The sequence below is a fragment of the Armigeres subalbatus genome, chromosome 2 (genome assembly GCF_024139115.2).
Source record: "Armigeres subalbatus isolate Guangzhou_Male chromosome 2, GZ_Asu_2, whole genome shotgun sequence".
NCBI classification, from domain to species: domain Eukaryota; kingdom Metazoa; phylum Arthropoda; class Insecta; order Diptera; family Culicidae; genus Armigeres; species Armigeres subalbatus.
The window spans coordinates 378,367,861-378,384,343 of record NC_085140.1 but is presented as its reverse complement, the minus strand read 5'-3'; the positions used below and the strand labels follow the sequence as shown (position 1 = coordinate 378,384,343).

Here is a 16,483-nt window from a genome sequence, read left to right as displayed (position 1 = left end):
CAGTCCACTGGTCTACCACGCTGCCACCTTCCGAAATATCTGCAGCACGCGTCTCCAGCAAAGGACTGTTTCACCGTGGCATCTTCCAGTCGGCATGTGTTGAACCGTCGTCCAACTCTTTCATCCTGCCGACGAATCCGCGCAATGCGCAGGCGTATTCCGTACATCAAGAAGGCTCCGTTTATATTTTCGGCTGATGCAGATGTTCATTTCATTTATTTAGTTAACATCTAAACAGATAACACTGAATCAACAATTTGACGCCACAATGCACGGTTCGAGGCCGCATCTCTCCATCCTCGGATACGCCCCACGCTCGCCAAGTCGTTCTGCACCTGGTCTGCCCATCTCGCTCGCTGCGCTCCACGCCGTCTCGTACCTGCCGGATCGGAAGCGAACACCATCTTTGCAGGGTTGCTGTCCGGCATTCTTGCAACATGTCCTGCCCATCGTACCCTTCCGGCTTTAGCTACCTTCTGGATACTGGGTTCGCCGTAGAGTTGGGCGAGCTCATGGTTCATTCTTCGCCGCCACACACCGTCTTCTTGCACACCGCCAAAGATGGTCCTAAGCACCCGTCTCTCGAATACTCCGAGTGCTTGCAAGTCCTCCTCGAGCATTGTCCATGTTTCATGTCCGTAGAGGACAACCGATCTTATTAACGTCTTGTACATGACACATTTGGTGCGGTGGCGAATCTTTTTCGACCGCAGTTTCTTCTGGAGCCCGTAGTAGGCCCGACTTCCACAGATGATGCGCCTTCGTATTTCACGACTAACGTTGTTGTCAGCCGTTAGCAAGGATCCGAGGTAGACGAATTCCTCGACCACCTCGAAGGTATCCCCGTCTATCGTAACACTGCTTCCCAGGCGGGCCCTGTCGCGCTCGGTTCCGCCCACAAGCATGTACTTTGTCTTTGACGCATTCACCACCAGTCCAACTTTTGTTGCTTCACGTTTCAGGCGGGTGTACAGTGTGGCAGTTTGGAAATGTTCGGCCGACAATGTACATGTCATCCGCGAAGCAAAAAAATTGACTGGATCTGTTGAAAATCGTACCCCGGCTGTTACACTCGGCTCTCCGCATGACACCTTCTAGCGCAATGTTGAACAACAGGCACGAAAGTCCATCACCTTGTCTTAGTCCCCGGCGCGATTCGAACGAACTGGAGTGTTCGCCCGAAATCTTCACACAGTTTTGCACACCATCCACCGTTGCTTCGATCAGTCTGGTAAGCTTCCCAGGGAAGCTGTTCTCGTCCATAATTTTCCATAGCTCTACGCGGTCTATACTGTCGTATGCCGCCTTGAAATCAACGAACAGATGGTGCGTTGGGACCTGGTATTCACGGCATTTTTGAAGGATTTGCCGTACAGTAAAGATCTGGTCCGTTGTCGAGCGGCCGTCAACGAAGCCGGCTTGATAACTTCCCACAAACTCGTTCACTAATGGTGACAGACGACGGAAGATGATCTGGGATATCACTTTGTAGGCGGCATTAAGGATGGTGATCGCTCGAAAGTTCTCACACTCCAGTTTGTCGCCTTTCTTGTAGATGGGGCATATAACCCCTTCCTTCCACTCCTCCGGTAGCTGTTCGGTTTCCCAGATTCTGACTATCAGTTTGTGCAGGCAAGTGGCCAGCTTTTCCGGGCCCATCTTGATGAGCTCAGCTCCGATACCATCCTTACCAGCGGCTTTGTTGGTCTTTAGCTGTTGAATGGCATCCTTAACTTCCCTCAAGGTGGGGGCTGGTTGGCTTCCATCGTCCGCTGAACTGACGTAGTCATCTCCTCCGCTGCCTTGACTTTCACTGCCTGTACTCTCAGCGCCATTCAGATGTTCCTCGTAGTGCTGCTTCCACCTTTCGATCACCACACGTTCGTCCGTCAAGATGCTCCCATCCTTATCCCGGCACATTTCGGCTCGCGGCACGAAGCCTTTGCGGGATGGGTTGAGCTTCTGATAGAATTTGCGTGTATCTTGAGAACGGCACAGCTGTTCCATCTCCTCGCACTCCGCTTCTTCCAGGCGGCGTTTCTTCTCCTGAAAAAGGCGGGTCTGCTGTCTCCGCTTCCGTCTATAACGTTCCACGTTCTGCCGGGTACCTTGCTGCAGCGCGACCGCCCACGCTGCGTCCTTCTCCTCCAGAATCTGTCTGCACTCTTCGTCGAACCAATCGTTCCGTCGACCTCGACCCATATACCCGACGTTGTTCTCCGCTGCGTAGTTAATTGCTGCTTTGACTGTATTCCAGCAGTCCTCAAGAGGGCCCCATCGAGCTCACCCTCTTCCGGCAACGCTGCCTCGAGATGCTGCGCGTATGTAGTGGCGACATCAGGTTGCTTCAGTCGCTCTAGGTCGTACCGCGGCGGTCGTCGGTACCGAACATTGTTGATGACGGATAGTTTTGGGCGCAGTTTAACCATCACCAGATAGTGGTCAGAGTCGATGTTAGCGCCACGATATGTCCTGACGTCGATAATGTCGGAGAAGTGCCGTCCATCAATCAGAACGTGGTCGATTTGTGATTCTGTCTGCAGTGGTGATCTCCAGGTGTACCGATACGGGAGGCTGTGTTGGAAGTAGGTGCTGCGAATGGCCATATTCTTGGAGGCGGCGAAATCAATTAGTCGTAGGCCGTTTTCGTTCGTCAGCCGGTGAGCGCTGAACTTTCCAATAGTCGGTCTAAACTTGGACGTTGATTATGCTGAAGTTGAAGAACCGGCCTGTGGGATACATAGCGAATTATTCATATGATCATTTGTACTACTACTCGTTATTGCACATACGAGAGTTTTGTACGAACAGGTACGATAGAATTTAATACATGAAATATATAACTTTTAAAAGACAAATGGGTAATATATACTCAATACGCTTGAAATTGTTTATAGTGTAAGAGAAACCGCGATGTTATTCACTTATCTAGTTGAGTTGACGGTGGCTAAAGCATCAAAAGAAATTGAGCCACTACACGAACCCCTCCACATTCAATTATAACAAATGTGAGTTTCAGTTTATAGCGAAAATTGTATTAAGGAAATTATAGCTGAAATTATATCAAATTTAAATTTCATAAGTTGAATTCAAATCGCAGTAGGCAGGAAAATAGCATAAAGTGCCACGTGGAACAAAAACAATTCATTCAGTGTACTATTTTCAAACCGTGAAGTTGGTTTCTTGTTGGACCGAATAACTTTTGAAGAAATGGCATCAAAGCGATACGACACGGCCTTTGATCCTCAACCTGCACATTCTGATGCAGATGTGGTCGATTTGATTTTCTGTACAGCCGTCACGGGAGATTCACATGATCTTGTGAACCGGTCGATGAAGGGAGAGCAATCCCCCGATCACCATGCCATTATTACCACAGAATTCTAGGAACAGCTTTCCGTTTTCGCTTATTTCTCAGAGATCATGGCGTCCCATGATGCGCTCATGGTTCGAGTTGTCCGATCCGATCTTCATAAGCGCATAGTGTGCCTGAGCGCTTAGTAGGAAGCCAACTCCGCGATGCCGGGGAAGGTGTTCACCTCGTAAACCAGAACCTCGTATAGCAGAACTTGTCCCGACGGCGTTCTGTGTTCTCCAAAGTTTGGCCAACGGACTTCACTCAGTCCCAGGATCTCAAGCTTCATGCGGCGTGCTTTATTGGCAAACTGTGCCAATTTACCCTGCTGGGCTAGGGCTAGAGTTCCATGTTCCTATTCGAGTCCGTTTTTTCGCGCTAAGAGTCGTAACCCGTTAAATTAGACAATACTTCCAAAACTTTGTTTTGGGCACTCCAGCAACCTTCACATTAGACCAGACACTTCTATGATGGCGAAAAAACAAGCAAAGCAGTTGAATATTCGATGACATTTTGATTTGAGCCTAACCACGTCATCCAATACGCGATGCCTCAAGGCAGCATACTGGGGCCCATATTGCATAACATTATTATTTTAATTATTCATTGAGGTTTTATTTTAGTCCGAAACTAACCGTCGCGTCGTCGAGCCTAGACGATTTGATGATTAAGACGGGTTTAGTACTATTCCATTTAATTCCACCATTTTGTAAACTTTACAGATACGTATTTCGACCTTAGCTGTAAGACCGAAATACGTATCTGAAAAGATCACATCGTGGTGGAATTAAATGGAATAGTGCTTAACCAACCCAACATACAAACTTATTTGCAGTGCCCATTGTGGATAAGCAGAGGTTTTCTTGCTCCCTTGATACACATTAACATTCCCTCACTATTACAGACTGAAAGAACGAAACCAACGCCGTTATTGATCTATATTTGGAAGCTGCTGAAATGGAAGTCAGGAATATTTTTTCTTTTTTTAGTTGGTAAGGTTTAGGTCGTTTAAGCTTCTGATTTATTTTGCAAAACGGTGGTGGCCAGTTATCAAATACATTCGAAAAACGGCTGAATCAATTCCAATGATGTTTAGATGTATTAATAATTATTCATATATCTGAAATTAGGTCAGCAGTTGTTATTCTGTGTTGAAAGATCGCTTAATTTCTTTATCGCTGATGTTATCCACAATCCAATCTACGAGTGCAGCAACTCTAGAGTACACCATATAATACCAATTTGTGCACTCCCTGTTATCCACAGCCAGCCCGATTATGTAGGGAACTCCTTCATTGTCCTCCCACCGAAGCATATTTTGTGAAGAAACACATGTGTGCTTTCGATAGGGATATTTGACGCAAACGTGCGAGTCAAGCACCCGATGATCGTGGGTCCTTTGGCAGTCAGAATTGTACATCGTTAGAACTTCGATGAACTTGATACTGGGTTCGCTTGTGTTAAAAGGAAGTAACATTTCAACTATGAGTGGAGAGTGAGTTTTGTTCATCCATAGGCAAATCGGATGAAGACGAGGATTCCAAGTCAGTGATTGCGATAATCTTAATAGAGCGACATCGTTGCTGTAGCTTGTTGAGTTGTAGAAGCGATGTGGTATAATAGCTTGAACTCGAAACCTAGCTTCCGAACTTTGTAGTAGTTGAACGGAAGGGGACCGAATGTTGTCCACACAACTGGCTGATGTTAGAATCGTCCGATCGGAGATGATGGCACCCATGCAAATGTAGCGATTTGAAGTATCAAGTATCCGAACCTAAAACGAAGCTAAATGGTTTATTAATTAGTAAATATATTGTGAAGCATACCATTGGTGCAGTATTATTCTCTGGACGTAAGTCATGAACCATTTTTGGACATTTGGACAGAATAGAATGCTTATTACTGCAGGCGTCTTTATCGATTTCACTGAGTGGACAGCAGATCACCGAAATAGCAGAACAGAAAGTTGCTTCTTTGGTTAGTTCATATTTTTTCCACTTTCGCTGACATTTTGATATTGGTGTGCACCTTCCTGGATGGCTATTTTCATCGGTGCATGAATCTCCCTCGCGACGACTAGTATCCAAAAATTGAAGTGTGTTCGCCGTGCCGCTTTTCTGCAGCAATACACGCTCCATCCAATCCAGATGGCTACGAACTTTCGTTGCTATCAAATGCTCGCCATATCCACAATCTCTTCCAAGTTGCACCAGAGCTTCCAATGGGGGATAAAGATCGAAAAGGATAGTTATTATCTCACCATGCATGGTTTCGGTGACTATCTCCCCTGTTTTATCCATGTGAGTCAAAGAGCTTCCTATCTTCAGGTTGCAAGCCCCAGGCACAAGGAACCTGTCAGATCCTGCGCAAAACAGTTCGTTGGTAATGCCGTCTGGAAAGCGTGGATGGTACTCTCTGGGAATAACGCAGCTGGTGTTGTTTTTTATTTTCGTGTAAACTGCCAGAGATTCCAAGGATGAATCTAAAGGGGAACTTGTATTGATGATTTGATTAGATATCATATGTACATGTATAAAATATACCTATACATTCTGGGAATTCTCTGCAAAGGTACATATCCTTCCTCCCTTCCCCATAGACAGTGTCTATGTCATGATGTGAGCTGTTTCTGTAGTTTGTGCAAGCTGGCCGAATATGTATGAAGCTATATAGTTTTTCCAATCGCAAAATAGCGATGTTGTAATAGCCCAAATTTGGATTGTACTTTGGATGTACATTTATTTTCGAGATATTTATGACACCTTCGGTGGTGTGTGATACAGATGAAGCAGGTATCCTGAGAAGGAAAATAATTCAATTTGAATTTGGTTTTTGGAAAACATTTTATAGTCTTACCCTCTATGGTGTACACAATCAGCGACTGTTAGAACTGTATTTTCATCAATGAGTACACCGTAGCAATGCTGGGGCGCTTCGTTAACGTTCCACATGAGTTTAACGAGATATGAAGGAAGATCTATTGTGTAGATATGATCGTCCATATACGTGGACATAATTACGTGCGTTTTGTTCAGATGAGACAAGTAAATTTCTTCACGGAAGTTTTGGAAACGCAAAGCACATAATGTGGCGTTGAATATATCGTCTGAAATACTAAGATATTACGTAGGAGTAATTTGAAAACTTATTTGTTGAAGCTAACCCTCAATATGTTCTTCGCTTTGACGCATAGTCGTTAAAATCCAATCGTGGTATGGCGCTATCTTGGTGTAAACTCCAGGGCTTGATTTCCCACAAGGTAGACCAAACGAAGTAACGGCCACTATAAATGGCGTCAGAAAGGTTTGGTGTAATAATTTGACTTGTAGTGGTCCTCCTGAATCACCCTGGGATATAGGAAGGCACACGATTGAATTTGTAAAATGTATTCAACATAGTTGCCAACTTACTTCACAGGTGTCCATTTTGTCGTCAACTGCGCACAAGTGATTCTCGTGAAGCCCAGAAGCTAACCCTCGAACAAATTCGCTTGTATAAATTTTTTTGCAATCAGAGGTCTCCATTGGCTTGAGTGAAACTTTCAACAGGTCTGGTGTGCGTGCTTGAACTGACAGTAATAAGATTAGTTAACTTTTTTGTCATCGAAACTTTTTAAACACCTACGGTGACCTGTGCTTCCCCATCCGGTAGCAATGAGTTCTCTGAATCGCAATTCTGTGTCCAGCCACAGACACGCCGGGCAAACTGTCTCATGTATCCTACAGTTGACAATACACAGTTGGTATAATTGCAGATAAAAAAATAACAAATCTTTTCAAGTTTTCATCAAGGAGCACCATAAATCAGCCTTGAAGTTGCGTGAGGTTCACAAGTACAAGGCTTTCCTGTGAAGGCCTTACAGCATGAAGAAAGATGACCTAATTCCGGAGGCTGTAACCATTGGCTGTGGTTAAAATCGCTGTAGCTTTTGGAAATAAGAACTTTTTTTTTAGGGATTAATCAGTCTCGATAAACTAATTTTGATTTTTTTTCTTATAAGTGCGGTCTACCTTAAGTGTAGGGAATCTTCTCACTATTCGATTTGTTTCTTATTTTTGTGATTTTTTCAGCAGTGAGCACGCATATTTACAAAAAGAAGCGACAAAATTGGTGCTGTAGTTTTTTGTTTCGCGATGAGATGAATATATATTCCAGTGAGATGGAGATCGGGACAAATCCTACTATCCCTACTTTGGACTCCGCTAACGACTATCGACTATCGGTTAAATTTGGGTTCTTCTAAAAGCTTTGATATTGATTTCTTCTTCTTCTTCTTATTCTTCTTATTGGCATTACATCCCCCACTGGGACATTGCCGCCTCGCTGCTTAGTGTTCATTCAGCACTTCCACAGTTACTAACTGCGAGGTTTCTGAGCCAAGTTAACATTTTTGCATTCGTATATCATGAGGCTAAAACGATGATACCTTTTATGCCCAGGGAAGTCGAGACAATTTCCAATCCGAAAATTGTCTAGACCGAACCCAGCCACCCTCAGCCACCGCTAGGGCCCCCCAAAAGGAGGGCCCCTTTTATATTGATTTACTATTATATAAATTCAATACGACAGCTCACTTCGTGCGTTCCGCTTCTGTTTTAAGGTTTTAACAGCATCTATCTGACAAACTCGGTTTCGTATTTGCCATCCGAATAAGCTTTTACTCGTTGACGCTTTCAAGCAGATAAGTCCACTAAAAGAACTCGGTAAAAAAAAGTTTGCATATAACATACCTAACAGGCTTTTCCAGCTTCACCAGAGCAATATCATGGTACTTTGATCCGAACCGATGTAACGGATGTCTGTATATCTCATCGATCTTTAGTTGCTGGAAATGTCTATCATCTTCATCTGTGTCCAAGTTCAAATCACCAAACCTCACAGTGTCAGGTCGTATATTGCTTAAAATATTTCCAAAATTTAAACATCCATACACACGATAAAATCAGCTTACGTACTTATGATCTACGACGCAATGGGCAGCCGTCAACACATAATCTGCCCAAATCAATGTACCTCCGCAATTCCAGAATACTCTACCATCTGGTTGGGTCCATCCTATGGCTCCCATATGGGCAAACTCTTTTATCAACGCGCGTAAACCTGCAGCCGGTGCAACTTGACCCGATGCCTTCAGCTGGTGAAAACGAGATCTACAATCTAAAACATATCCACTAGCTGGAATAATTGGCTTTTCATTTATGTTTAGTACATTGTTACCGTCCAGATTAGTTCGCACATTTGGTAGCATTTGATCAGCATCCCAATGTCGACCTAAAACTTTTAAATTTATTGAACAGTATCTTGATTTTATCATTATTCGTTGGCTATGGTAACACCTGAATATAAATTAAGAGGTTTCACTTACCTTCACAAACCGCAAACACGGTAATTACCCAACCCAATGAGACGAGCATCGTGAAACCGATCGGTTGGAGATCGCTTTAGAACACTTACTGAAATCAAAACCGCTAAGCAGAGAGGGAGACTCCCTCACTACGCGATCGCTTCGCTCAATGATAACAGGTGAAGTTTGTTCGCGGGAAAATCTGTGCAAATTGTAAGTGTAATTGTGGCACAATTATATAACTATTAATTCTCTGTCATGGAATAATTCCAGAATATTAAAAAATTATGTATGTTTGAACAAATTAGTTGTGAAGGTCACAATATCAATTATATTACTAATTTGTAAGGTTTAACAATAATCAAAGTTTAAACAACATTTCATGATCGCCTGTTGTTGGATTAGCATCCTTAGATGTTTGGTTAGTATGTTGGCTAGTTGGCATAGTTAAAGCATTTTAGTTCAAAACACAAATATTTTGTGATTTGGGTAGCCAGATTTTGTTGTGAACACGCCTTGTGAGACAAATGGGTCTCGAATGGTTTACTGCAGGCCGAAACCTTTCGATAGGAACCTGTTACATCGTATCATATTTGATGGCGAAGCTGCATTCAGTGGCGGCTGCGATACTAATCTTCGATCATTGTAATATATGTGATTCCCATGAAATGAACGAACATCACTAGTTTCTTTATTAAATGCCTTCACCGCGTTATTCAATTGGCGTGGAATAGTTACATGGCGTAACTAATGAAAAATTCTAGGGGGGGCTAACTTTTTTTTAAACTTTTCTATTTTAACACTCATAACACAGAAAGTTTACCATTTTCGCTCGATTCAACTGATGTATATTGTTGGTCTACCAGATATCAATGCAATGGACGACTTAAATATTTCAAATGATGTTCATCGACGCTCAGCCCTGTTACAAAAATCTAGAAATCTCGTAGGATTTCTAAAATCCTTGATAGGTTCAGAAACCATAGGTGTTGGGCTCGCCGTAAATAGAATGTGAAGCACGATCCTGATTTTTAAAGGATTTTTTGATTTGCTTTGAACCTAGAATACATTATAAAATAATTATTGAATAAATTAGTTAATTAAACTCCTTTCGACAGCTTTCCATTCAGTGGCCTGACAATTCCTACGAGCTTTCAAACGGTGGTCTGACCACAACAAACTAACCTTTCTTTTCTGTTAGAATAACTTCTAGGATGATTAAAAAAATCAGTTTTACATCCCAATACAACTTATTGGTCGTTAACTTTCATTTTAGTTCAAATAAATTGCAATAAATTAACAAGTTAACACATAGGAACATTTAACACATCTTTTCTCTCAGCAAGTCTGTTTCACGCCTACTGAGACATTTTCATTGGTTTCATTGCTGCAGCGACAATAGGAGTTTAGGGAATTAAATAGTATGCGGAGTTTCTAAAATTCATCCGAAAGAATACAAAGTTTTTTCTTATTCAACTTTTAGTTACCTCTACTTGAAATCCAAAAGTTTTACCGAACCTTTCTTAAGAAGCCTACAGTGATAATTAAAATGCGCTGCAGCTTTTAGGATTGGTATTAGTTAGGAAGGTTAAGATCATACGCTCGATTTAGATAACAATTACTCACAAAAACCTGGAAAAACTTGAAAATCTCAAGGAATTGTCCATTATCCATTTAGTACTTGTAATACTAATAAATAATATATTTTTAAATTTACCTGTTGATGAGGTATTTCCTTTGATATTTCATAAGTTATAACATGTTTGAGGGGTCCAGATTTTGTCGTGAGCAAGCCTTATAACAATTGCTCGAAGTTCAAAAGCTTGAGCGAATAGATTGCTGTAGTGTTTCGAAAAGAGGGATTGGATAATGAAGACAATCCTTTCTCTGCATTTACCCCCGTATATAATCAGTGGACTAGATATGCGCAATACTTATACAAAGTAACAAATTTTCTAGGGGGGCTAGCCAAATCCTAGGTGGGGTTACAGCCCCCCCTAGCCCCCCTGTAGTTACGCCAATGGTCACAGTAAATGTTCTATGATTTGTTGTTTGATTGGCAGATAAAATGTAAGTTCTACTAGGTGGATGTTAAGTATATTGGTTTGTTTTGAATACGGAAAAGGATCTTAAAATAGAGGAGTAATCAGGGATAAAAAAAACAGATTAATGGTTCCCCAAACGTCAATGAAATCTTGCATGCAGCGACTCAGCAATATAGTCGCCTAATGGTAGCAACAGTTGCGGCGCGTGTTTGAAAAAGCGCTTTTAGAAAGATACATCTACATAGGCTTATCATAATCTTGACAAAGCTTAGTTAAGCCCCAAACGCAAGACGTTTTGACGTTTCTGTCTTCATTCCGCTGCATTACTTTAGGGTTAAGGCTAGTTAAGTCTTGACGTTTCTGTCTTCATTCCGCTGCATTACTTTAGGGTTAAGGCTAGAAAGAAACTAACTAGTTCTGGTCAAAAATAAAATTCGTCGGATAAACCCTAATATTCTCGTGGCTTCCGACATAATATTCGGTATTTAATTCTGCAAAAACTAAACTAGTATCGTAGTTCTTCATTGTAAATGCCTTCAAATTACTAAATTTTTATGATTTTCTATACATATAAGCTTTCAATGAGTTTAGCTCAGCCCAAACTTTGATCGATTTTTCCAGGGTATCAGGGCATCAAACAGAATGGAATAAGGGACGGCCCATTATAGAAACCCTGATTAATTCACCTAGCGGTGATGGTGCCATTCTTGTTCGTTCGTCTTAGATTAAGAAATATATAAGAAAAGTCTAAAATAACACTAATACACAGGATTTTGTTTTTACACGATTTTTTTCGCTCGTGTTTATGATCGTGTGACTTCAATTTACAACCAAACTCTTCGCAACATATTTCAAAAAATCCAGTATAAATCAAAGAAAAATCACATGATAATTGATATGCGTTAAAAATTTAGGATGAGTGAAAAATTGAGAAAATATAAATCGTGTAAAAACAAAATCCAGTGTAAATGGATAGGTCTTATTTTTAATATTTGTTTATATGTATTATAAAATTTCTCGCCGAACACAACTTGTTGAAAGCAAATCGGATGACCATAAGTGCCAAAAAAGTGATTTTGTTTTGTGGTTTTGGAATTAGTATTTTGACCATAACTTCTGATCCCATAGTCCGATCCGGCCAATTTCCAATAGGAAACAATGGGACAGGATTCTCCGTCGAATGTAATCTATTGCGATACCGATAAAGTCCAAGTGCCAAAAAAGTGAGCTAGACTTTTTTGCAAGCTTTTTTACAAGAAATAGTATTTAGTCTATTATTTCTAAGCCCATGGTCCGATCCGACCAATTTTCAATAGGAAACAATGGGACAAGTGTCCCCGTCGAATGCAACTTGTTAAGAGTAAGTACGAAAAAAATGAGCTAAAAATTTTGAACACACACACACATACACACATACATACACACACATACGCGCGCACACACACAGGCATCACCTCAATTCGTCGAACTGAGTCGATTGGTATTTAACACTATGGGTCTTCAAGCACTCTATAAAAAGTTTGTTTTTGGAGCGAACATTATAGGTAGTCTTTACGTATACAATGAAACCTCCTTGAGTCGATATTGAAAATACCATAGACTCATGGAAAAATCAAGATGTAGAATATAAAATCCTTGGAGAGCTCATTGAAGGGACAATCATAGTAACCCAGAAGATATTTTCTAATATAGAATAATTTGCTTCCATGATTTGATATTGAGGTGGCTCAAAAAAAAACTTTTTCAAACTTTTTGATGGGCCGCCCTCTTATTCGGTTCTATTTGATGCCCTTATGCTCTGGACAAAAATTCAGCCAAATCGGTCAACGTTTGTGCGGTGCTAAACTCGTTGGATGTTTATATGGGAAACAGTATGTTGAAACATCGACAAACAGTGATTTGCAGTTGGACGACACAATTTACGATCAAGAGCATACGATGAGTATCATATCATTCAATTCTTGTAGAATTAATTACAGAATGTTATGCTGGCCCATCAAAAAAATTGAAAAAAGTGATTTGTATATTGTTTGTACCTTTGACTGATACGTATTTCGACCTCAACAGTGAGGCCGACTGTTTTATGTGTTTATTAGAGATATTTTGACTCAGTTTTTTGTGTGGGGGCTGACAAATGTTTATGGGACTCAGCCGCTTTGAATTAAGGTTCCCCCAAACACACACGATGCGACAATCGCGACGTGATTCTATCGCCGTCGGTATGGAAGCGTAATGGAACACTGCCGGCAGCGACCCGACGATAGAATCGCGGCGACTAGTTGTCGCTGTCGCGACGATGAAATCACTTAGGTCCTTCATGCGACCAATTTCGGGTTATCAACCAAGAGAATGAGGCTGATGAGAATTCGAAATAAACTTGGATTTTTTTTTTGACAGAATAGTAATGGATTCGATTGAAATTGGATTTGATTTGGATTAGATTTTTGGATTCGATTGAAAAGATAGATTTCCATGACTGATTGAAGATTGGAAAGATTGAAGAAGGCAACATTGAATAAAGATTGTAATTGGGTTCAGACCGCATCGTGCTTCCGTGCTGTGCGGTTCTTTCTCTCCTTGCGGAAGGAAGTTATTAATACTACCCGAAGCTATTTTAATTTCAACGGTGCTTCTTAGCGCTATTTGTACCCACTGATCCCGTTACGATCTTTGCAAGGACCCGTGCCTTCGTTTTACGTTGGACCCGTTTGCGGAAGTAAAATTCCGACAAGCGGTGGTAATCCTCCAAGGACACCGTTCTGGGAAACAACCTATTAGAAGATCATTTCTTCACGCTCAGCAATGAGCATTAACAAAAACGAGAGGAAGGCGAGTCTCTGAATTCTCCACTTCCTTCTAAGAAACAAGGGTTCAATACCATCCTGCCAACGCGCGAAAAAAAATGAAGGAAGATGGAGACTTCAGATATTCCTTCTAACTCTAATATCGGAAATAATTTTTCTCCAATCGAACTGAGCAATCAGTTCGATTTGATTAATGATGAAAATGAGCAAATCGAATATACCTCTAGCTCAGGTGATTCGATTCATGCGAAAAAGCAAAGGATTCCGCCAATTGTGGTATCTATTGCCGAGTTTTCTGGCTTCCGGAATGAGATTTTGAGTAACCTTCAGGGGACTAAGGTTTCATTTCAGATTGCTAGGAAGGGTGACTGCCGCGTTTTGCCGGGATCCTTTGACGATCGCAAACGTCTTCTTCAGATTTAACTGAGAAGCGCCATAAATTCTTCACATAGGACGACAAAACTGAGCGATTGTTCAAAGTCGTCTTGAAAGGTCTCCCCAGTGATGATAAATCACTGGATGAGATTAAAATTGAAATTTCTCAATTACTTGGATTTTCACCAGTCCAAGTAATTAAGATGAAAAAGAAATCCCACTCTGGTACTTCCCAGAGGGGTATTTCTCAAGAATTTTATTTAGTTCATTTTAACAAAAGTGAACTAAATAATATGAAAAGTTTGGAAAAGGCCTGTATTATGTCCCATGTCCGTGTTACATGGGAACATTTCCGCAGGCCTGGGGGAAATTTCCAAAACCCCACCCAGTGCCGTAAATGCCAAAAGTGGGGTCATGGAACCAAACATTGTCACATGGATGCTAAATGCATGATTTGTGGTGGAACCTCTCACGCCAAGGATGCATGTCCTGTGAGAGAAGATTCCAATAAATTTAAATGTGCAAATTGTGGGGGCAATCATAAATCCAATTTCTGGGAATGCCCTTCACGCAAAAAAGTTTTGAATTCCGTGCAAAATTGATGACGGAAATTCCAATCGGATCCCAGATTCGACGGGTAGAAATTTTCAAACGCTCAAATTTCGAAACCAGTTACCGGCCGAGCAATTCATACCCACCACAATTCACAAACAAATTTTGCCGCTCGTCAACGGGTAGCAAGCACTTCAGTAAATTCCAATTTTTCCAATGTAGGGTTATGCGCTAATTCGTCCATGGCGCTAGCATTCGTCATATCAAATTCTAAATCACTAAATTCTCGCGAATCGTAAACTAACATAATAAACTAATCATCTGGCGAGATAGAAAAAGTGTACACTACGATCTGCATTCATTCAAATTACATTCCGGGGTTACTTACTTAAAATACAGTTAAATTTAACTTTGAGGCTCTGACTTTTGCACAATTTCCTATGTTATCCGTGCGACGAAGGAAAATCCAGTTCGTTCACTGCTGTAGAAGACGCACAACACCGTCACCAAAATCAACGTAATTCACTAATTTTCACTGCACTTTTTCACATAAATTTCCCACTACGCACTAAATAAAAGCAATATTTATTGCTCGAGTGAAAAATAATTGAAAATAACTACCGGAAGGCGTTCAAATGATCTGTTTTTCAAACTTTAAAGCGTTTGAAATTTATTTTCTTCGTCGCCTTGTTTATAGTCGAAAAACGCGTTGCCAAACTGGCGGTTTGAACTGAAATAATCTTATGCTACACATCTGATAATACATCATGCAGTCAATAAAAGTAGGTTTTTCAATAATTTTCCGTTAGCGTAATAAAAGTAAAGTCTTTCAATTAAATATTTTTCATACACAATCGTCATTCATACTAAAATTTTCCACTATTCCAAAAGTTTGAAACAGGAGATATAATTTCATGATAGAAATTTGTTGGCAGCACTACCCACGTACATGTTAAGCATGTGTGTTAGTTGTTTGATAGACTGAGGCATTTAACTGAATGACAGCACAATCAAAACCATTTTTATGCGGTCGAAATGGGATTGCACTAGGAATTTTTTGTTAACTGGAACCGAAATAAACTTTCAAATTTGACTTTCAAAATTGAACGAAATGATAGTTAATCTGCATGAAATCACAGATAAGTTTTCCAGTTATCCAAGAAATGGCTTGAGTTCAGGAACAAAGATTTGCAGTCCTGTTCTAAGTATGGTACATGCTCCTTGTGGTACAGAGAAAGGATGCGTAGATGATCAATTTTCCGATTTCAAATATGGTACATGCTCTCTGTAGTACAAAGAACAGAATGTGTTCTTAGCATATGTTCTTGATCATCCAAGAAATCCCTTGAGTAAGGCCTTTCGATCTACACGTGTAACTGAAGATCAATTTTCCGGTTTCAAATATGGTACATGCTCTCTGTAGTACAAAGAATAGAATGTGTTCTTAGCATATATTCTTGGTCATCCAAGAAATCCCTTGAGTAAGGCCTTTTGATCTACACGCGTAACTAAAGATCAATTTTCGGGTTTCAAATATGGTACATGCTCTCTGTAGTACAAAGAACAGAATGCGTTCACTGCATATGTTCTTGGTCATCCAAGAAATCCCTGGAGTAAGGCCTTTCGATCTACACGTGTAACTGAAGATCAATTTTCCGGTTTCAAATATGGTACATGCTCTCTGTAGTACAAAGAACAGAATGCGTTCACTGCATATGTTCTTGGTCATCCAAGAAATCCCTGGAGTAAGGCCTTTTGATCTATACGCGTAACTAAAATCAATTTTCCGGTTTCAAATATGGTACATGCTCTCTGTAAAAAAGAACAGAATGCGTTCACTGCATATGTTCTTGGTCATCCAAGAAATCTCTGGAGTAAGGCCTTCCGATATACACGCGTAACTGAAGATCAGTTTGCCGGTTTCAAATATGGTACATGCTCTCTGTAGTACAAAGAACAGGATGTGTTCACTGCATATGTTCTTGGTCATCCAAGAAATCCCTGGAGT

General features: G+C 40.9%; 1 protein-coding gene across 2 annotated transcripts; it reads right to left on the bottom strand.

The window, feature by feature from the left end:
- Positions 1 to 4,365: 4,365 nt before the first annotated feature.
- On the bottom strand, positions 4,366 to 8,816 carry LOC134217283 (transmembrane protease serine 9-like). Of its 2 annotated transcripts, none has more exons than XM_062696040.1 (11): positions 8,721 to 8,816; positions 8,573 to 8,626; positions 8,311 to 8,512; positions 8,086 to 8,253; positions 6,980 to 7,074; positions 6,766 to 6,923; positions 6,519 to 6,702; positions 6,212 to 6,461; positions 5,899 to 6,152; positions 5,182 to 5,837; positions 4,366 to 5,129 (listed from the first exon to the last, which is right to left on the bottom strand). In XM_062696040.1, the coding sequence occupies exons 1-11, from the start codon at positions 8,767 to 8,769 to the stop codon at positions 4,497 to 4,499; spliced, it is 2,703 nt and encodes a 900-aa protein (XP_062552024.1). In that variant the 5' UTR covers positions 8,770 to 8,816; the 3' UTR covers positions 4,366 to 4,496. The 2 variants fall into 2 exon arrangements, with proteins under 2 accessions (XP_062552024.1, XP_062552023.1); XM_062696039.1 differs by having other exon boundaries at positions 8,573 to 8,632; positions 8,721 to 8,814.
- Between the last annotated feature and the right edge of the window lie 7,667 nt (positions 8,817 to 16,483).

What these genes read in the sequence shown, in the direction of transcription:
- LOC134217283 (XM_062696039.1), bottom strand. Translation starts at nt 8,769, where the DNA reads ATGCTCGTCTCATTGGGTTGGGTAATTACCGTGTTTGCGGTTTGTGAA. An exon ending in TGTGCGAACTAATCTGGACG is followed by an intron (nt 8,513 to 8,572) that starts GTAACAATGTAC and finishes GATATGTTTTAG; the next exon opens with ATTGTAGATCTCGTTTTCAC. An exon ending in ATGGGGAAGCACAGGTCACC is followed by an intron (nt 6,924 to 6,979) that starts GTAGGTGTTTAA and finishes TATTACTGTCAG; the next exon opens with TTCAAGCACGCACACCAGAC.